Source organism: Trachurus trachurus (assembly GCF_905171665.1).
Source record: "Trachurus trachurus genome assembly, chromosome: 13".
Lineage (NCBI taxonomy): Eukaryota > Metazoa > Chordata > Actinopteri > Carangiformes > Carangidae > Trachurus > Trachurus trachurus.
The window spans coordinates 18,477,232-18,500,439 of NC_139892.1; the positions used below are offsets into that span (position 1 = coordinate 18,477,232).

Sequence of the window (23,208 nt, forward strand, 5' to 3'; positions counted from 1 at the left end):
CATTTCCATCAGAGAATAGCACATTCAGCACATTTAGAGGGATCCTGGATTTAGCAAAGAAAAGTTAGCATCGAGGCACCTGAGCAATGTTTCTCACTAATGTTTTCTCACATATTACCCAGGTGGCTTAACTCACAGGCCCATGATGCATGAGAACTATTTAGTAAGATAACCAAGGAGGGAAAAACAATTAGAAAAATTATGTAAAAACTGGGTCAAAACTTAAGATAAGAATAATTAAATGGATCTATTTAATGCATTGCTTCATAATGTTGCCCAGTAGGTTTGTTATAATGTTTTGTGCAGGTCAGTTAGTGAAGTTCATTGTAACAGCAGTTAAACAGCAGTCATCCCAGACTGAAAGAGAGTGATAGGTATCACCTTTATACATATTCATCAACAGTGCACATCTCTGTGCTCGTGTATGTACATTGTACCTTCAGTAAAGGTAAATAATAACTTACTTTTAGTGTTTGTTTTTTTCCTATTTGCATTTTCCCTTGGCCTATGAAACCAGTCATGTGCTGGCCATTTGTTTCCATAAATCAAACTATATGGGGGTCTGTTATTTGCATGAGAGCAAGGGGTTGTGTTGATCCAACTGATCATTAGCTGACAGAGCCTTATCACCTTTGCCCATACAACAGCACACAGATACTCACTGTGCTTGCAAACCTCTGGGAGTCCCTGCTTAATTAGCTCACCTGAGACAAGCTTATGTTGTGTTCTATACATCTGCAATTCTACCTGCCCAAGAAACAAAGGTGGACACAGCGATGTGTCTCCCGACACCAGACACACATGGGGCGGATCAGCCGATCACATTACACGATTCGAAGGATGTGTATCGAAGGATGAATAAAACCCAGGAGAGCTGCTTTGCTGCTGCGAGAGCAAATTCCTGCAAGGTTTTAGGACAAGCCGGTGGTTGTCCGTCTGTATCTCTTCCACTCTCGGGCCACCCTTCTCGTCCTGAACTACATCACTGGCAAGACATGGAGTGGATCCCAGCCAGGAGCCATTAAAGCCACTGCATAACTGGATCAGGATTTCCCCCTCCCCATCATGTTGAGTGAGCAGCCCACGCACAACCCCGCACACCCCCTCTGCCACAACCCAACGTCCATGTGCTCGGGCCTCCGTGCCAAGCCTCAGCGCCAGGCCTCATCACTGGCCCAGCTGGCATGGCCTCGGTCAGCTGGATTTGCTATAATCATCTTAGGTCATCTCATTCACGCTCTGGACAGAGAGAACGTCCATCAGCTCTTTACCCAAGGCCAGTGAACACCGTCCGGCTGGGCCACATGGGCTCCTTCTGGCTAGATTTCCACTGATTTACCCGTCGACAACTGGTTTTTCAACATTATTGTTAGAGAAGGTGCATGACTTCACACAATGAAGATATCTCCTGGCAGGTACACGGGGAACATTATCACCTTTTCTTAAGAGTTATCATGTTTCAGTTTTTTTTTTATATAAAAAACGTGAAAATGAGACATCTTGCCTTTTTTATTGCTGGCCAGTCACCTAGTCCTGCTAGCTGCGCACAAGCCTGCCTAGTCTGTCTCTCTGTCAAGCTGGGATGTCTGGGGACCTTGATGTGTTTTGTGTGTTTGTGTTTGTGTGTGTGTGTGTTTACATCAAGAGGTGTGGTAGGGAGGGATGGGCAGAGTTACAGAGGTTAATAGTAAATCAGCCAAACCAAAGTCACACACTCACCCACCACACACGACCCACCATGCCTCCTCCCCCCTCCCCCCTTTGTCTTCAGTCCATTTGTCCATCCATCCAGCCACCCCGTCACCCCCCTCCCATCCACAGCTGCGGTCATGTCCCGGTTCCTTGTCCCTCAGTCCCAGCCGTTGTCCTTGATCATGTGAGCCAGCTCGATGATGAACTTGCCCTCTTTATATTTCTGACTGCTCTCAAAGGCATGTTCCTGCAGGGTGTGGCAGAGGACAGGAGACAGAGAGACACAGCGTTTAATTGAAATGACAGATGCACAGACAGTAATAAGAAGACAAACAGAGAGTAGGGTAGTAAAGGAAAGACACAAGCAGAATAAAAAAAAAACTTGCTCCGGACAGTCTTTTCAATCCTTGACTCAATTCTGGCCTGTCTCTGCTCCTGGCTCTTTGGAAGCTGGTTATATAACCATCAGTCACAAATACTGCAGAGGAGCCTGCAGAATCAAACCTGACCAGACTGGATCGTTACACCTTACATTGGCAGGGATGTGTCTCTAGCCACTGAAAATCTGCCAGAGAAAAAGAAAACCAAAAACAAAGGCCACAGGTTTGAGCCTTGCGACTGCTACCACTGACATGGTGTGCTATTATTTTACAGGCTCTAATGTCTATTTCCACTGTCAGGTGTGTAATCCAAAATTCCTGTGGAAAATATGAATAGGATTCAAAAGAAATGCCAGAGCAAGAGCCTGAGCTACACTGACGCTTAATCTTAAGTGTTATATATACAGTGTGAAATATGCCATTTTACACCATAATTGTACATTTTCACCTTTTTATTTATTACTTTTTCCTCATATTCTGACTGCAAAATGTCAATCATTTGAAAAGCATGAAAGCCCAGTTCCTAAGAGATGTTTTTCTAACTAAAATTATGCACCTTAACTATTGTTTTTCATGCTAAATAGCAAAAAAACAGCATACAAACAAACAATTAATATTAATACTAAACTTCACTATGGTAGTTGTCATTATAAGCTTCTTAGCCAACATACTAACATTAGTATAACACTAAGCCAAATTTTAGAGCAGGTGGTGTCGTGGCTGTAGACATGAAGTCTGTCTAAATAGTTAATTTTAATGTTAAACTGTTAGAATTTGTGAAGAGTGTTGTTTTTTGAGTTGTTGTCTCATCGTGGTCACACTGTTTTAATATTTGTGTAAAATGGTTTTCAATTCCTTTTTTAAATTCATATATGAGCATTATTTTGACAAAGCTCCTGTTGAAGGTCGTTTCCTCCTTTATTCATTTTGGATTATAACAAATCTAACTTAGTAGCAAATCAAAGCTATAGAAATGGCACAAAATAACAATTTCTGCTTACTCTCCAAGCCCATTAACAACCTTGTGTTTCCTCAAAACCCACTCATTCTCTGTAAGCCTCTGCATCACACAGTAGGTCGATACAAATGTTCTTTCACTGTGAAGCGTCTGTGCCTTGTTTTGTCTTCAGCTATTTTGGTTCAGAGCTGCAGACACACGTTATCAGATTTCTTAGTGTAGAAGTGCAGTAGGTCAAGTCTCTCAAAAGAACTTTGACGGGTGCTGAAATTGATATTAATGGCAGCTCTCCATTAAGTCTTATTTAATGTTTGTGAGTGTGCGCATAATATGTGATCTCTGTTTTCTTTGCCTTGTGGGGTCCTGACAGGAATAGAAACCAACCGGAAAAATAGCCACTTGTGAAACTGGTTTACCAGGTTTATAGGTGGAGAGGTTAAAGATCCAGGTTTAAGGCTGGACACGTAGCATGAATGTATCGGTCAGAGGTTAAGCAACAAGTGCCGGTCAATGGAGCCTTCTCAGAAGTCAAACAACACGGATACTGTGTGTGTATGAGTTAACCCTTTAAGGATACAGTCACGTGCCCTATATAACGTCAACTCTCACCTCCATGTTGACAGGCCTCACCAGTGACAGCTGCACATGCTCAGCTCTGTTGATATATGTAGACAGCTAACATGGAGACCTTGTTTAGTTCACCCATGCATGGGACCTAAAATACCATCTGTACTAAATACATAGTACTGTGTGTTTTGACATGCTTTATCACAGCTCTGCAGCGACTTTGACTGTAAATATAGCTGTGATATCGGCCAGAGCTACACGGTGAGGCTGTCGACATTATTTTAACACTTTGTTGAGAACCAGCCACACTGACAGTGTGTATGGGTTTAATTGACAACTACCACAGTTGTTATGAAAATTAGCCATACTATAACAGCACCATTACAATAGAACTGAGTCACGATCAAGATGTTTTTCACTTCTCCAAAATGTACAAAAACTCATCACAAGACAAATTTAGGCCTTTTTTTCTTGTCTCCATCTGCTCTGAGAGGTCTTTCTAATAAATAATGCAACCCACAGCTGCACCACTGCATTGACCCTGAGAGAAGAGCAGGTCCAAACATAATTAGGGTGCAAATAAAATTAGGGGGTGCTATAATAGCAATCTCCCAGCTTATCATCCTCTAACCTTAGATGCAGTTTGTGATGCTGTGCATCAGATCAACCAAGGACACTTACGTATTTCCAGCCCAGGGTCGTCTTGCAGTTCTCACAGTAGATATCTGCCACAGCATGCAGGCCTGTGAGCAAAACTCTCTCCTCTGCAGGGCCACACCCAACGTTCACCCTGAGTAAGGGAAAATCAGCGCGTGGGGAGGAAAGAAGAGAGGAAGGAGACACAAGCGGTAAAAAAAAGTTAAAAAATACAGACATGCGAAAGTGGCTCAAGTTGTTCAGTTGCATGTACAGTATGATGTGATCAGAGTGACTCACTGCCTCACACCCACTCACACAGTGCACAGTGATGGGGCACCAGGCTGCAGAGCATAGATTCAAACAGCCTCATTTTCACACTCAATTCAGCTGATAATGACATCGCTCCGAGGCACATGCTGGCTCCATCTACACTGGAGCTTCAAAAACAACACACCTTCTACGTACTCTAAAACCTATTTTGTAAGCCCCGAGCATGTTGGATCATGTCTCTCAAGTGTGTCCAGCATGTTTTGCTATCACATAAAGTCACCAGCAAAACCACCTCTAAACATTTAGGCTGAAATGCAGCAGGAGATGTTTGGTCTTGGTGGACAGATACTCACACTGAGTTGAACAGATAGGCTCTGCCCTGGCTGCCCTGGAACGACTGCGGAGACAGATTGGAAAAAGCTTCAAGACTCTCGCCTTTAAGTCAAATAAGCACCCACATGTCCAATCAATACAGTGTTTACTTTAACAGAAGTTCTTATTTTAAAATATGTACACAAAATCTATTTTAATTTCTACTTTAAATTTGTGTCTAGTCTCCTTTTACAGCCCATATGCTACTGTTAACTGATCATAGTTGTCATATGCATGAGTAGCTTTACCACTAACAATGCAGGATAAAATTCTACATAAAAAGTGGTATTGTAAAGACACATTAACCAGATATATTTTGAGCAGTCGTCTTATAATCGACTGAAGGATGTTGTGCGCACATGAGTATGTTTTCACTTTTGCGTGTGGAAAAAGTGATAGTGCATTCATAATCCAATTCACTAACCAGCTTATAACATAATCCATGCACAGGCAATAGTGTGGCTACAGCTGATACACACATACAGGTGTTCAGTCTGTTGTTTGTTTTCATAGTTCATCTGTTCTCCCTCTTTTGATCCTTCAACAAATTTTGTCTTTTTTACTACTCTATACCATTTTATACTAAATACATTAAATTAATCGAAAGAGACAAGTACATTATGATAAACTGTGTGCTTTCAAAGTAAATCTTTGCCCATTATAAAGCAAAACTTAAAGTAAAAATCATCCGACTGTGTAATTAGCTGCTTGAAGTGCTGTCCCAATGGTTTCCAGGGACAACCGCTGTTGGTAAGATGAGACAAGTCACTGGAGCGGAGTGGAGTGGTGTTGTTGTGCGCCGTCGTTACCTTGGATATGAGCTCGTCGTGGTTGGCCAGGTGAGCTCGGCAGTGGATGCAACTGTAGGTTCGGTGGCAGCTCGGCAGGTACGCCTGGAAGGTCTTGGAGCGCGTCATTCTGACCATGGGCGGAGTTGGCGGGCGGTGCAAGAAGGGACTGCCAGCCCAGGTCGGCTCACAAGGGAAGCACCGCAACACGCAGGTGAGGGCCGTGGTGGGCGGTGGGTTGGGAGGCGAACACCTGTGCACAGAGGAGGAGGAGGATGACACAGCAGCTAATGGTTACATGGTTGTGTAACAGCTGCTTCCTTAAGATGGTGTTGCAACCCGAGCCACAGGTGTATACTGCTAATTGCTGATGGGATTACAGTCTGCTCTGTGGATTTAGAGAATTCTCCAACCTGCCTGCATCTGTGAGACTCTTAAAAGCTATGATATGATGAGACACTGTGCATTATTAATGAGCCTGTGTCCCAGACTGAATCACTGATTTCACCTTTTAACTTTCAAGATGGAGACACTGATGGAAGTCTGCTGCAGGACTTTCATTCAAACGTCGTACAGGTTTCCCAACACATCGTCAGGTATTAGTCCCAGTTGGCCAAGAGAACATTATGGGTGTCCAAGGCAGGGACAGACAAATGTGGAACAACTTTTTTTGCTTGGTTCTATTTTTGTTTTCATTGCTTCGTTCAAGCCATTTCCCATTTACCCTAGAGAGCCATTATCTCAAGGGAAGGACGGTTAGTCAGTCAGTTGGGCCACAACTTTGGCTCAAACTGAAACATCTCAACAACTACTGGATGAATTTCCATGGCATTTGTTTTAGTGCAAATACCTGGTCAAAATATATCCAATACTGGTATTTAGCTTAAAGGGACTACGAGGAATTTCGGAAAGCGGAAGTGTTTACACACTACCTTTCCCTCCGTGCGCATGGTGAAATTCTTGGACCGGCGCAAGACGGACGAAAGTGAAAACATTTGCCAAGAATGTTTTCATTAATCAAGAATGAAAGTCGGTGGTTCGAAGACGATCAGATACTGTCGTAGTTACGACCATAAACTGCGATCTGGCAGTGTTATTCCCATGACCAGCCGGGCAGCGTCCGTGAAACCGAAACTAGGAAATGCTGGGCGAGTCGACCACTAAATAATAATATCAAAATAACTATAAAGTCAAAATGATATATTTATCGAAAATGGGCGCATTAACAAATGTGGGTAATGTAGATTCATCCACATTAATATGAGACCCTTTTATAACCAAAAGCAAACTCCTTGGGGTCTCTTTAAAATATTATACCTGCTAAACTTCACCATGTTGGCATTTTGGTAAGGTAAGTACCAGTGTGTCAGTTCACAGCAGACTGTTGAAAATGTAGCAGTTCATCAATGAATCAATAAAAGTACTGGCTGAAAATCAAAGCTATCATAAGCTGCCGATGCAGAATCTTGTGCAGTTGTCGTCTCCGTTCTCAGTGCACACAGCCAGGCAGCAGAGCTAGCTCACATTCTGTGTTTAAGTCTATGAGGCTGCAGAGATAATCTGCTTAGCCTAGCACAACTGTGAGGATCGTGCTATGCTCTCTCTCCATGATATCCAAATAGACCGAGCCCCTAAAATACTTCTGCTGGTATGCCCTGGTGACTGAGAAGATTAGCAAGCTGGCCTGGGAACCCATCCCAGAGGCTTGGGGCCAGGAGGACAGGAGTGTTTTTTGACTGAACTGTACCAGAGAGACTGAAAGGTTAGAGGCCTGTGCTCTCTACCTTGTACGGCACTTGTGGTCTTTGAGGTTTTATTGCTTAATGCAACTTTAATTATGATTTTCTGTTCAACATACTATAGCAGTCACATGATATAATCTAGTTTATCCCCATGTAGCACTTTTCTTAAAGTTGTTGAGGAGCCTTACCTGTCTATTTCAACTCCTATAACATGACATTACTAACTAAATAACCCTTCTTTATAGTTTACAAGACAATGGCTTTCTACATAAAAATTCAGTTTAAACCTTTATAGGTTGTTTCATCACCTACACAATACACCATGTTGTCCCATTCTGTCTCCCCCTCTTCCTGTCTGTCTTTACTGAACCATCTGGAAAAACTAATAAAATACTGAATGGGAGCAGGAGGCGTCTGTGAGTTCAGGACAAACAACAGAGAGGGGGGGAGAGAGAGGGAGAGTGGCCTCTTTACTTTACAGCTCTGCAATATGATTGTTTTTAGTGTCGGACGGAGGCTGATAAAGGCTCCAGTGCTGATGGGAAGGACTGTGGGATATAAATAAGGCAGTGAGATGTGCCCTTGTTTTCTCTCCTCTGACTCGATGCCAGCGGCGTGGGACTGGAGCACAAAGACACGCTCAGTACAGTTGTCAGAGCTGACCCCTGACACATACACACACACACACACACACAAATATACAGACTGATGTTTAACCCAAAGCATGTTTTATCCTCCCGGTCATCTCAGGACTGAGGACAAGGAAGAAGTTTGTGCAGCATCCAGTCATATCTATTCCAAACACCAAGAAGCTTCCAAAAACTCCTTAATACTATATTTATATTTGTGTGATGTTATATTACAAGAATATCATTTAAACTGAGCCCATTAGTCAGTTCATTGATTAGCTGAAATGCATTAAATTAATCTCTTTTGGTTCAAGCTGCTCAATTGTGAGGATTAAAAAAAAACAACCAAAAAACTGTTTTATATCACTGCAAACTGAACCTATTTAGATTTTGTGCTGTGGTTCAGACTGGATAATACATTTGAAGACTTCACATTGAATTTCAAGAAATAGCAAAGGACATTTTTCACTGTTTTCCTGCATTTGATAGGTTAGAGATTATCAATAAATCGTCTGATCACAGCTAAGTGATTAGTCTTAGGTACTGTAGGTAATCTAAGAGCATAAGCTTTTTAATTAGAATTTAATTACATTAAATTTAAGCTTTGTTTAAGCCTCTACTGCTGTGTTTGGGACAAGACAAGACAGGCTGAATGTTGAAAACCTAAACATAACATCCATCACAGATGAAGCCAGATGACACTAATGAGATGTTCCCAACGATGTGCAGTGTCGTTGGGATGTTGTTACAGTTAACTGTCAGCATGTTAACATTGTTCATCGCCTGATGCGCCACTGTACCTTTAAACGGAGCGACATTCAACAGCAGCTCAGGATTATAGTATTGCACGTGTTACGCATCTTCTCATGGGTCATACATAATCCATGTGGAGTCCTCTCTGTGTGTATTATCTGCAGTCACTCTGAAGAATCGCTTCATTACAAACAACAGTGTGCTAGTGTATGTCAGCCGCTTTAGATGGACAACAATACTTCTTACTCATGTGATTAAAAATATGTATTCTAATACAGAGGGGTTTTAGTCAACAGGATGATGGGAGGGGAGGGGACCTAACGACTAAAGTTTACATGTTTGTACCACTAGTCAGTCTGTCTGTCTGTCTGTCTGTCTGTCTGTGTTTGCTGTTTTCATTAACTCTTTAATAGGTTTGTGGCTGTTGGTGGAGCAAATGAGACATTGCAAGAAAAACCTCAGGTTCTGGTAACTCTATATTTCATTTAATTTAAGTATTTTATGGTGTTTATGTTTAATTTATTCTATGCAGTCTTTTCTGATTCAGTAATTATGAAAGCTGGCAAATTAGTAGATAATGAAAATAGAGGTTAGTTTAAGCCTTATAGGGATGTTGCTGATTTATCAGTCATGACTGACACTGATTGGCCATAATATTTCTTTGAGACTGTACAACACGACTGACAGACTGACTGTGGACAAATGTTTATAGGGTTTTGTCTTACGGTATACAGACACTAATGACATAGTAACAACACAGAAATGAGGAACTGGGTAGCTGTAGAGACAATAAGTCTATCAACATCAGATAGTTTCCCAGAACAGGACAACACTCATCTTGGTGGGAGGACATGCTTGAAAATCATTTTTGCAAGGCAACATTGTTTGTAGGAACAAGGATGTTGCTGACACGTTGTAAACTGCTGATGTAGAGCTTTGCACTGAAAAAAAAAGCTCTTTGACAGAAGAACAGATAGCATAACTGATCGGATGACGACAGAAACTGATCGCAGAGATGCAGACGGGCCCCCGCAGCAGAAAATATCAAAACCGACAAGCCGGGGCAAAAACTGTCTACATAACCTCAGTCTTTGGTGTTTATTCATCTTCTGCTGCTTTATCTCCCCATCAGCCTGTCTGTGTCTTTTCTCCTTCTGTCTCAATGCCTCTCAGAATATTTGTACTTTTCATTTTCTGTGTCACTCTGGCTATTCATCAGTCCTGCTGCAGGTCACTTGAGGTCACCGGAGCTGTGCATTCTGGTCATTTCTGGGTGTCATCACAAAAGGCTACGTGCCACGCATCTCACCAGTTGTATCACAACAAAAAAAAACCTTTGTTATGTAATGCACTGATGCTGCCGCTGCCGCTGCTGCTCCTGACAATGAGTGAATTGAGAGCGGGAGAAAGACAGAGGGGAAGAAGAGAGATGTGAGAGGGGAAAGATGAGAGTCAGACAGGGACATGGAGTTTGCTTAATGAACAGAGAAAGACAGAGGGAAGAAGAAGCAGCGTGTATCTCCTTCGGCACTGGATGAGCTGTGTGTCCTACTCAGCCCACGAGCTGCGCCGACAATTTCTGTACTTGATGTACTTTCAGCGTGATCTTCATTCAGTGTTACACCGAGGCCAACAGCATACAGCAGGATGACATCACTGACTAGAGGAGGAAAAATCTCTTCTCTGCCTCCTCCCTCATATCAAATCTCACTGATGACACGATGCTCCTGCATCCCAGGTGTGTGTGTCTGGTTAATGTTGCTGTGTTTTACAGCCTTGAAAAAAGGCCCAAAAGAAAAAAAACACTATCTTGCTTGCTCATTGTGTTTATACTTGATTCCTAATTGATGTGTTGGGTTCATCTCTAAAGAATTTCTGAGAGGCTCACAAATGTTAACAGTGTCATAAAAAGCAACAAAAACAAAGTAGATGATGCAACAACAACAAAAAAAGAAAGATTTTGCTGGCACAGCACATTGTACACAACTTTTGTTTACATCTATAAGTCCGGTCGGTAAAGGATCACCTTTCAAGGCCTGCAACTCCTGTCTTCGATCACTGTGTATTGATCCCTCACATGATCAATAAATGTGTGCATGCAAACTCCGCAAAGGAAAACAGATTGCAAAGATAGGAAAGGTTGTGACTTGATTAGAGTGTCTGGTCTTGAACTGTCTACATGTGCTCACATAGATTTTGTTTAGTAGCCTAGATTTGTTTGTGTGTGTGTGTGTGTGTGTGTGTGTTGCGTTGTTGCAGTATTTCCACCAGCTGGTCAACCTGTAATTGACTTGTAGCCTACAGAATGGCAGAGTGAGGGTGTCACATCATCCAAGTGTAACACATCAACAAGCAGAAGATAACTTGCAGGTTTAAGGGCCAGAGCCTGTGTGTGTGTGTGTGTGTGTGTGTGTGTGTGTGTGTGTGTGTGTGTGTGTGTGTGTGTGTGTGTGTGTGTGTGTGTGTGTGTGTGTGTGTGATTATTGGGATGAATCATGCCACAGGCAGTGGCGCACTTTATCTGGGGCAGAACTTCAGCCACCACACGGAGCACAGATGGCGGGGATGCCTTGGCTCAGCAATGCTGAAAACACTCACACACGCGCACCCTCACGAGCACGCGCGCGCGCACACCGCCCGCTTTGGAAGAGCTTTAGCGTCACCGATGTCTTTGGGCAGATCGATGAGGATCAGGTGGCTGCCGTCAGAGTTTGTGATCACATGAGCGTGCATTATATGATAACCCGCATCGATCACTGCTGACGTGCACAATGACAGTCGTGCGCGTGCACGCGGGTGATGGCGCATACGTGCAGGACTGCTACCACAAACAGCATGCGTCCTAATAATAACCACTAGACACAGAAGGCCCAATGCAGAGTACACTTCTGCATCCCATACACTTCCAAAACACCAGTCCACTCATCAAGAGGAGTTATGACAATAATATAATGCGTGTCAGCTGCACACAAAATAACAACTTCCTCTTTGTTGTCATTTTACAGCATGTGTACCTGCTGTCTTCGTTAAAAGTTGCCTCAGTGAAAAGAAAAAGAAGAAAGTATTGAACACACTGAACATAAGTACATGACAATCTTCAGCAATATCAAAACAGTGCGTAACAGTAGATGCAGCACAGTGGAAATAAAACGCAGAGGAAATCATTTTTACCTTTGAAGGGAAGAAAAAACCGATCTCCACGTAGCCTAGAAAATGTCGCACCTCCTCGTTTTTCCTCGTGGCAGTGCCAATCCTAAACCTCGTTTCGCATTCCTTCCCAGGCAAATTTCCTCTTCTCTCCGGCCCTGGCAAGTCTTGCAGAGACGCAATGTTTTGACGCGCAGCGATGCCCAGCAGAGTTTAGAGGAGGCAGAGACAGAGAGTGCGGACAGAGCCAGCCGGAGCGAGAGGACTCACTCCCTCACACTTCCGGGTTCGCAGGAAAACCGCAATGAAATAAGAATGGTTTTCTTTTGTTGTAAAAAGGCCAGTCAGTCTCTGTCTTGATGTTGCACGTAGGCTTTTAGCAGCTTAGTTCGCAACGTCTGTTACTTGTGGTGTGTAGCTGTAAAAAGTCCAGTGACCATTCTGCGCATGCTCAGTAAAAGTCCTGCTAAGTTTGACACGTTTCTTTAGGCCTATTACAGAAATGAACATGGCAGTGAATTTGATTGTAGTGTTTGTTTTTCTCAATGGTCACGCAGTTGTGACTATTTAATATGACACCATTTTTCAAATTGCTGTAAGATAGTGAAACGACTTTGTCTAATCAAAAATGATCCCATTAATTGTTATTCATTATGACCCTTTTCACAGCATATTAGAGGAAGCATTTAAGTAGACCACTTAACTGTTCGTAGTGAGGTATTAAATATCTATAATTATTAACCGTATGCAGGACAGGTCGCGCACTCCGGAGGCCGTGACCGTGAACCATCTTGAGAGCATAGTTGACGATCTTTGGTTACAAAAAAAAAAAAAAACACTGGTCGTTGACTTGATAAATTACTGACAGCTGCGCCAGCCAATCAGAAAACTGATCAGGCATAGCAACACCACGCTTATTGGTCGAGGGCGAAAGAGAGAAGCCAATAATATCCGGGGAATCCAACATTTTTCACTGAACTCTCTAGAAAGTACACAAACCACCATTGAGAGTAATTTACTAAATAACGTAACGCAGACGCAGACGGACATGAGGAGACTCCTCCTGTTCTTGTAAAAAGTCGAAAAATGTCGCCGTGGATGATTTTGTGGTTGTAACCAGAGACTGTAAAAGTTCAGTCTGCAGCGCCATCTCCTGTCAGTCTGCAGGTGGTTACCAGATATGCATCCATACAACCTGGCCAATATTACTATAGGTAGCCTACATACCACTTATTCTATGTTTTTTTTTTCAAATGCTTTATTGATGTTAAAACGCACTTATCAAATACTTTTCGCCAAACAACATGTGGGATAAGACATTTTTCAGAGGCCTAAGCAGCCAGGTCCTACACACTGATTCTGTCAGTGTCACAACATATTCAAACACAAGTGTATCAGAAACTCATTTGAGCATGCAAAACAAATGGACACTTGGAACTGTATTTAATATATAATCAAAATATTAATTTAATATTAATGAATGTAAGATCTGTCATATGATTGGTAGATCAAACGCCTTTCTCTCAAAGAATGGTGATTTTGGTATTTTATGATTGAGTGAAATGATGGGATTTACACCTGGGCAGAAATCACTAGGACAAAATGACAACAAACTGAAGTAATTCAAACTCCAATACTGATTTGACTGCAAAATCACCAACAAAATACAGTACATTCAACCAATACTACATTCAATACTGACCCTCACTGTGATCACATGTTTGAAACTTTTGCAAATGTCAGTGGTATGATTATCCAAATAATCCTTAAAGACTCAAACTTTGAAACCAACAGTGAGGTAATTCTAGTTAACTGCTCTCATAAATACATTTCAATTACAAATCACTGAAATGCAGCAATCACGTATTCTTATCTCTACTGAGTTGCCAGTACACTTTAAAGCCCATACAATTTAAGCATTCATATTTCTTGAATATGAAGTGCAATGTTGTTGACAGTCACATTAACACAGGTGAAAAAGGTAGAGTCATTACTAAAATAAGCAAGATGAAATTCCTTACATTGTGCAAAATTCCTCTCTGATTCAAGGACGGACTAATAATACCTCAATAATTCCATATGATTCAGAGAAAAGTCTAGAGACTAAACAACTACACAAACACACAAAACGATGTAGCACTGCAACAACATTAAACAGCAGTTTTTACAAAACAATCCAATTTGTCTGTGGCTTATTGTACCGTAAATGTGGAGCACATGAAATTCTGACCTCAGTACTCACGCTGCTCATTTAATACTAAATCTTTGTTGAGTTGAAGACTTGTGTCTGCATCCGACACATATAAAAATATCTCACAACTGTTTTAATGTGTGCATTATTTCATGTGCTTAGTGACAGCAAGATCGTAAAAAAAAGGGATGACAAAATATTATAAAGCAGCTGGTAAATTATCATTACATATTAACATCAAGCTGCATCTGCTGGTGTTCTTACTAGCACAATACACAATGCAGTGATACTGCAAATTGTCATTTACTTGAAGGCAGTAAAAAAGCTTAAATAAATTCTTTACTTGAGTAAACTTTAAAAAAATATTTTCAAGCCAAAAGCCATAGATCTATTCAAGACTTCTGAACAGCATATTTCAATGCCCATTTTGTCCCATTTTACAGTCATACCTTAAAGGATCAACTGGTTGTGTAATGCTAATCTCAAACTGATGTGTGGTGTGCAGTGGGATAATAAAGAATCTGCAGAGACCACAACGTAGAAGGAGAGACCAACGTACAGCATGGGTGTTTTCTGTGTTATTTTGTGTGGCTGAAAATACAAAAGTGTGTGTTATCAGGTCAAAAAACCAGTGCAGGATGCAGAACATGATGGAGATCCCTACGGACTGTAAAACACAGTGTGAGAGTGGTAGCCCCGCTGGAATGCATGCAGTAAAAGTGGGTACGTGTAGTGGGGGGGGGGGGTTTGGCTTGGCAGGTCAGTCAGGTTGAAGGATAATCACTGGTGGTGGTGGTGGTGGGGAGGGGCGAGGTAGATTTTGGCAGGTCACTGGAGCTTAGAAATGCCATTCTTATCCATGAAGTCTTTAAGCCTGGTGGGAAAATCTGTCATAACTCCTGTGGCTCCCAAGTCAAATGCCCTCTGGAAGTCCTCCTCGTCATTCAGTACCCATATGTACACCTGAAACCACATGCAAGACTCACACAGTTAAACCACACACAACACACGGTGATCAGAGCCGCACATGGTTGATTAAAATGCCACTGTACTCTTAACAGTAGTGTTCGCAGCCACTCTGGTTTATTTTTGAACTTGTAGGACACTCTGACATTTCCCAGTAACTGCTTGTAACTAGTGCACAAAACACTGCAGCCACAACAAACAGTTCTCTGCAAATAGACAAGAACTGCACTGATGTTTCATGGTATGGAAAGTTAATGTTTGGAGGGAAAGGTGATTCAGGAAAACACCTTGATGTAACACTAAAGAGTAAAATGAAAGAATTGCAGTCATAAATTGACTTAATAGGAAAGTAGCTACTGGTCACTATTATTCCTACAATTTATCAATATGCATTCACCCATCTGAACATAGAAGTCTATTTTGTGTAGACAACTATAGAGGGCACATAAAGGCAGTTTTACCTGTATCCCCCTGGCAGTGAGATGTTCAAACAGACTTTTCCTCATCAGCAAGCTGCAAGAAACAAAAAAATATGACTCAGCAAGAAGCTAAAAGAAGAAACTAAAAGTCTGACAAAGGCAGAGCGAAGTTTAGTTGTAGAACTGTAAAAGTTTGGTCATGCCATCATGTACAGCATGTGTATAGAATACAAAATACAAGTGATGTACTGTAAAAGCCCAGTTATACAGGTTAACAAGTTTAAAACAGTTATTTTACAAATGTCTATGAATTCAGCCACTCTGAAATTAAGACCAAGACAATTGAGAGACGTACGTGTCTGCCAGCCAGGTGACGAGTCGCTGACTCTTAGTTAATCTGTCAGGATCCTTGAGTCTGCAGAATCACACAGAAACAGAAAAGAGTCAAAACAAAAAAGGCTCTGGTGTGGTTGCCACATTCACAAATGAAAAAAATGTGTGATAGGATTACATGAGGTGCTGAATAATAAAATACAGTTACATTTACCCAGGTCAATAGATCAGTAGATTAAGTTAAAGAGTGAATTTGGAACTTAACTGACAGATTGAAATACATTTTAAGAAGTGAAGAAAATCATATACTAAAGTAGACAGGAAGGAAAAAGCCTGAAAGAGAACGTACACAACATCAAATCCTTATCACGTAACAACTTGTCGAGGCACGGCAGCGTAGAATAACAGTGAGTCAGTGTTGTGAGGGGCGAATTTGTATGAAGCAATTATTCAGTGCAACAAAAACACTGTAGAGCAACAGAACTGTAATAATGGAAATAACTTAATCCTTAATGAATGTTGAGTATGTATAATCTGCTCTGTGACCCTGATCCTTATGGCACACTAACCCCCCCCCCCCCCCCCCCTCCTCCAGGGGCATGCAAAAGGGTGCAAATGTTTATTTTAATGACTTAATTAGAGAGTGAGATCATCTTTCAAACAGTATTTAGTATGAGGTAACAGAGATAGAACGGACACGCTGCAAAAAGACGAACAGTGGGTACACCGAGTTGGTACAACACACATCTTTCTTACATCTAAGTACATCTAATTAAAGAAATCAAATAAAGTCATGCCTGTAACTCTTAAAATTGCACTATTAATATGAAGCCAGAGTTGTGACTTTAGAAGGGAATAGACTATGTCACTTATTTTGAAAAACAATTAGTAGCATAAGGTCCATCTGTGGGAAATGAAACCACCCTAAACTGGACTTGACCCCGATTTTGAGCCACAGTGAATATATAGGATCTTACTTCTGTAAAAAAACAACAACAAAAAAACAAAACAGAAAGCAACTACTTCTACTTACTGACAAACTAGAAGGGTAGCAGTTTTGTATCAATGTTGCATTTGATAACCTTGACTAATAATGAGACGATAGGCCCCTTTAAATCCTCCACTACTCATTAGAGTAAGAACAGACTGAAACTCGTCACTTTGTGGTGATGTTGTGTCTCTCAGGTACTTTTCCGTGTTTCTACTCCGTGTTTCTGTTTTTTTTAACTTTTATATTCCTATTCTTTAAACTTACTTGGTGATAATAGAGGGCATGGGGATCTCCAGGAACTGCTCTTTAAGGGGAACAAAGGGCAGAAGACCAGTGTAGAAGAGACCCAACAACTGCAATACTCTGGGAAAGCTGAACAACACTGGAATCCGTGGATTCTGCAAATACACACAATCATTCATGATCATATAGGTCTATATTTTCAAAGAGACACTTAAGAAGATTTTTAATATTTAATTATCTCCATATGTCACATTGTACCCACAGTGAGCCACTTACAGTACAGTACATGAAAAATGGCACTACTCACTGTTAATAACAAAACCCCCCCCCAAAAAAACTCCACATCCAAATGTAATGTCATTAGAGTAAGGCCATACCATACATGTCATCATATGAAAGTACCTCTTTGTAACACTTCTTGACAATCTGGTTGCTGGCGTTACCCCACACAGTCAGATGTTCTCTGTCATACTTCACAACCAGCTCAGAAACCTGCAGGGATGAAATAGTCATTACAATATAAACTTTTTGAGTTTGACATGTGGGCTACTGGTTAACAGATCCAGATCCTTAAAGGGATAGTTCACCCAAAATTGAAATTTCACTCATTATCTACTCACCCTCATGTCGACTAAGGGCTGGGAGAAGTTTCAGAGTTATCCGTGGCTTCTCTGAGTTACAGGGGGTCTCGGCGTAGCAGTGCATGTCCATATAACGGTTGCAAATGGATACCAACTGTCTTCGTAACAAAAAGACACACCAAAAAACATCCAAATACCTCCATGCTGCTCGTATGTAATGTCCGTCTTGTATCGAAATGCGAAATTGTCCCAGAAAAAAATTAAAGAAGTCTATTTTTCAAGCTTGTTTGTAGCGGAAGCTCCTCTTCCCGGTTCATCAAATTTGGACGAACCAGGGTCTGTCCTCTTCCCAGTTCGTCCAAATTTGACGAACCAGGAAGAGGAGCTTCGAGAAGCTTCCGCTACAAAACAAGCTTGAAATATAGACTTAATTTAATTTTTTTCGGGACAATTTCGCATTTCGGGGCTTCAATACAAGACGGACATTACATACGAGCAGCATGGAGGTATTTGGATGTTTTTTGGTGTGTCTTTTTGTTACGAAGACAGTTGGTATCCATCTGCAACCGTTATATGGACATGCACTGGTACGCCGAGACCCCCTGTAACTCAGAGAAGCCACGGATAACTCTGAAACTTCTCCCAGCCCTTAGTCGACATGAGGGTGAGTAGATAATGAGTGCAATTTCAATTTTGGGTGAACTATCGCTTTAAAAATACTACGTACAATTATTAGCGACAATATCGCATAGACAAACTGACTACAATGGATCTGTATCTGCCTGCTTACTCAACACCTTTCGAAATTTAATATGCAATGACATCATCACTAATGCTACTTTTATAAGGTCATGCTAAGAAAAATTGCAAATAGCAACTACTGTGAAATGTACTGTATGGGAAATTGAAAACTAAGAAAGGGGGGAATTGTTTAATAAGAGGGGTTAAAGTACACGCACAGACACAAAAACACACAAACCTTCTTGATGAGTGTGTCATTGTTGACCTTGATGTCAATGTTGACAGGGGTATTAGGAAAGGCATCAAAAACGTCCCTGAGGAGAGGCATGCGTTTGTCATCTCCTCCTTCACAGAAACACTCTGTACAGACGAGGACGAGTCAACAACAGTCAGCTTCAGATTAAAATGAGCACATTTCAAAAGTGTGTAAACTGAAATGCAGATGAACAAAAAAAATTAAATTGTATATTCCCTCTTACACATAAAAATCCATCACATATAGATCAGCACTAGAGGAACACACTGACTGAACACATCTGTATGAGGGTTGTGTTAGCTTTGCAGTCATTTAAAAAAACCCATACTGGGTATGTGATGCTCACCTCTCTGAAACGTTACCCCCAGCTTGCAGAGGTATGGAGGCAGCTCCTGCAAAGAGCACACAGCAGTCTGGGGTTAACAGAGAAGAATTACAGCCTGTGCAGTCAGGGCAGGTGCTGAGGCCATTGACTTTAATGACAGTCAATGTAAAAGAGACAGGAACCAAGCAAGGACATAGCAAATGTAGATTAATGTGAAGAATACTGCACAAGGCCAAAGTCTTAGAAGCTTATCTTCTATTCCACCTTATCTGTCGTTTTGGATTCAAATCTATCATTCAGCTTTTAGATGTGACCTCTGACCTTATAACACACACAATTTCTGTCGGTGGACTTTGTTTGTTGTTGGTTTCTCAGAAACACATTGAAATTGTGGACCAAAGGTCAACCAGGTTCAACCATGGACCTGTTTATTCAGCATTAATCAGTTGAGAGTGCAATAAAGTTTTTTTGTAATTTCCAAATTAGTAAATGAGGGCTGACAGAGCTACAGAAGTACATTTAGTACATGACTCAATAATGACAGTTTCCTACTTCATTAGTGGTCAAACTAAAATCCTGTTGTGACTGTTGTTGCTTGAGTGTTTTTATAAACACTTGAGTGTTTTTATAAAGACTCAACACAAGCAGACCACTTACATGTGTTGAGGACTTTCCAGCACTGTGCAAGTAGACAGTCAAGTTTTGAATCTACTGACCATGAATTTCTGCTTTAGGGCTTTAGGTTTATCACGTGATATAATCAGCTGACCTGGTATGGACCTCACCTGATTAACTCACATGCTTCACCAGGGTTTTACCTCATTTACAGAAGTCTAGTTATCAATTTGAGTTTCGTTTTTGCAGTTTCAAGTTTTTAACTCCAGTATTTTTAGGACATTTTGACCTTTGTTATCCAACTGATAATACTCATCAATATTTTAACCGTTTTGTGGATGCTGGGGAAAATAGAAAAAGGACAGTGAAACAATTCATAGAGAAATCAGAGGTAATAAAACGGTGTTTATTATTCTGTCAGATATTAAAGTGGAATGATTTAAGACTCATTGCAGAGCAGTAACTCACAGCATATGCCATGTCGCAGACTTTGCTATTGATGCCAGTGGACCTCTTCAAGTTGGAATCATGTGAAACCACAACCTCTTCATCTTTGGTTAGGTGGCAGTCCAGCTCCAGCATGTCTGTGCCGAGATCCACAGCACTGCATGAACCAACACGCAGTGCACAAACAGTATTTATCACAATATCTGGAAGACTCCATTGACTTTTATCATTAATCTCAACACTGCTGCCACTGAGGACAATCAACACGAAAAATCATTAACCTATGCCCTTCATTGAGAAATCCATATTATATAACAGCAGCAAATCTTTGAGGGTTTAACATGAGCAGTGATCTAAGGCACCACTGCCATTGCTTTTACACAGGGTTAAACAGACAAACCAAACAAAATGAGATCAGATGACACACACCTGACACAATCACAAGTACAAGCACCACATATGTTTCACACGCACACGCCGAAAACAAACAAACCAACAGCTTTGTCATTGTGACGTAGGCTTCTACTCACTGCTTGAAAGCTGCCATGGTGTTTTCCAGGTTTTCGCCTGCGCCTGTAATGTAAAAAAAGAAAAGAAAAAGGACAGTGTTTTTTTTAGTTTTTATATCTGCACTACTGTGGGACCCACAGCTGGAAAACTGCCATCACTGCTTGTAAAAGATAAGACACCCATGGTCTTCTGGTTGTAATGTGCTGACATTTCATTTGCACTTTCTGTATGTATGAAGCTTCCTGAACTTTAGATTCTGTTACAGCCACAACAGCTTACAAGACAAAAAAAAAAAAAAAACACACAGTCGTTGATTAACAACTGACAGTCCTATCTGATAAAGTCATAAAAACACTGCAATATAGCCGAGCCCATGCAAATACATCAATAAATGTTACCATCCTAGTTCTATCATTACTTTACATGATTAACAAGCTCCAAGTGTGAAGCAGAAGTGGTTGAAAAAATATGCAAAAATTAAAATCATGTTGCATCATCTTCAAATACACAGCCACTTTCTGCACAGTAAGTACACTAACTACTAAAACATATTCTTAAAACTTAAAACTGAATGTTTTGAGTGTCACCAACTTACCTCCACGGTGGGAAATGTGTCTGCTGCAAAAAGTCTCTCGTTTCTTCCGGTGCAAAAGAGTTGGGCATTTTAGCAGCAGGGCAGAGGTGAGGACATAGCCCGTTACCGTGGACAGGACATACACAGCAGCACACATCTCCTATCAGTCTGCAGCAAGACAAACACAACCCGGTCAGCATGTACAGTGAAGCAGACTGTGTTGATCTGTGTCTAGACAGAGAAACAGAGTCTATAGCTTCCATTTATAGTATTTTCCATTTGATTAATCATGAATGAAACGTTTTATATGATTAATGGAGAAAGATTTAAAGCTTCTTACATAGCTTGACCAACAGCTAAAACTCTCAAATAGGGCAGCAACTTTGAACTATTTATTTCATTATTAATTCATCTGGTGATTATTCTCTTTTAATTGATCATTTGTTTTATAGAAATGTAAGAATATCATGAAACAACCAGGTGTGATTCATTAATGGTAGGTTGCCTGATAGGTCTACAAGTCGTTTCAACTGTACCCCAAATAGTTAAATCTATTAGGTTATAGAGGATTAAAAAAAAAAAAAAAAAAAGCGACTAAGTTTTTACTACTGTGATTTCGCCACCAGCATTAATAATTTTGCTCTTTCAGAGAAGACTGGCACCACACAGAAAATAATCCTCCTATCAAAGGGTCAGGAAGCCACTGCACATTTTGTCCTACTGCGAGTGTTTACAATATTAAATTTCATCTTTTATTGTCGCAGTGCCACATTGCCTGCTCAGTCTCTCATTGAGCCGCCTTATCAGCGCCGGAGAAGCGGTTTACATTCAGCTGATCTAGCATTAAAAAAAACATTATATTTCTCCCTGACATACAACCCGTTAGAAACAATAATAATAGACAATAGCGTCGTTAGCGCACTAGTCAGATGGAGCTAACGTTAGCGGAGCTGGAGTCGAGCTGACAGGTTGAAATCTTACCTTTGTCATCAAAATGTTTCGGTTTTTTCTTTGTCTGTTTTCTTAGACTAACCTAGGTGGTCACAGAATGACTCAGTCAGTCTCCAGGCAGCGGAGCAGAGAGCTGCTTGACATGAAGTATGTAGACATTAGTGTGTACAGCAGTGGACTAGCTTTCCCCCTCCGCACCGCAGCAGCTGTCTGTGACTGAACCAAAACACTCAACCTGCCGCTGTCAGCTCCATGCGCATGCGCGGACGTGTTCTTCCTTCGTTGGGTTGTCAGGAACTACACTTCCGGTTACATATTTCACAATAAAACCACCCCCGCCTCTGAACCATAGACTGTATGCTCTGAACACAACGGTGAGCGAAGGACACAACCAGTGCCAAGACAGAAATTGATCTAGACGCAAGCTAAAACCTCGGATAACAATGTCCGCTGTCCGTAGTGTTTAGTCAATGATTATGGCACACAAACTTCGTTTTTTTTCAACCTGGGCCCTGTTTTCAAATGTTTTTCTGTATACGTGATCAATAGACCAGAGCGGCATCTGAGAATGACTGATGCATTCTGGGTAATTTAGGGGCAGCGCCCGGCATCCCTCCATTGAAAAGTTCAGCCTAACTGGCTTGATAAACTAACTAACAAAAAAGTTGGCTATTAACAGGCTATTTACAGACAACACTTAGCCAAAACCTCCCCGGTGATTCCACCAAATACGTGTAGATGTCTGGGTCAGACATTTCTGGCCACTTTGTGGGGTCATTGATCACTGTGGGAGGCTAAATGAGCATACCGGTAGATTCATTCATTGTAATTTTTCAAGATAGCGTGAACGGTGGGTTTCAAAGAGGGTGTCAAAATAATTATGAGACATGCTACAAAAGAAACAAAAAATAAAACATTCAGATTGATTGTTAGTTAGTCTACGCTCCATCAAAACACAAAAAGCCACTGAGTGCAATGTAAAAATGCCGGTAGCTGCCCCTAAATTACCCAGAATGCATCGGTCATTCTCATTTGCATAAAAAAGCTGCTCTGGTCTATGGATAATACAATTAGCCTATTGAGGTCGCTCCAACAGGGCAGGCTGCCTGCAGCCCTAAACGTGCTTTT

At 41.2% G+C, this 23,208-nt stretch overlaps 2 protein-coding genes across 2 annotated transcripts; both read right to left on the reverse strand.

Moving 5' to 3' along the window:
- Positions 1 to 558: 558 nt before the first annotated feature.
- On the reverse strand, positions 559 to 12,109 carry ypel2b (yippee-like 2b). Its single transcript, XM_083984915.1, has 5 exons — positions 11,962 to 12,109; positions 5,688 to 5,919; positions 4,860 to 4,903; positions 4,279 to 4,387; positions 559 to 1,939 (listed from the first exon to the last, which is right to left on the reverse strand). The coding sequence occupies exons 2-5, from the start codon at positions 5,802 to 5,804 to the stop codon at positions 1,850 to 1,852; spliced, it is 360 nt and encodes a 119-aa protein (XP_083841041.1). The 5' UTR covers positions 5,805 to 5,919; positions 11,962 to 12,109; the 3' UTR covers positions 559 to 1,849.
- A 1,144-nt stretch (positions 12,110 to 13,253) lies between these two features.
- On the reverse strand, positions 13,254 to 22,322 carry gdpd1 (glycerophosphodiester phosphodiesterase domain containing 1). Its single transcript, XM_083985375.1, has 11 exons — positions 22,111 to 22,322; positions 21,151 to 21,297; positions 20,576 to 20,618; positions 20,067 to 20,202; positions 19,005 to 19,050; positions 18,641 to 18,762; positions 17,483 to 17,572; positions 17,102 to 17,235; positions 15,869 to 15,928; positions 15,556 to 15,607; positions 13,254 to 15,091 (listed from the first exon to the last, which is right to left on the reverse strand). The coding sequence occupies exons 2-11, from the start codon at positions 21,284 to 21,286 to the stop codon at positions 14,957 to 14,959; spliced, it is 954 nt and encodes a 317-aa protein (XP_083841501.1). The 5' UTR covers positions 21,287 to 21,297; positions 22,111 to 22,322; the 3' UTR covers positions 13,254 to 14,956.
- Between the last annotated feature and the right edge of the window lie 886 nt (positions 22,323 to 23,208).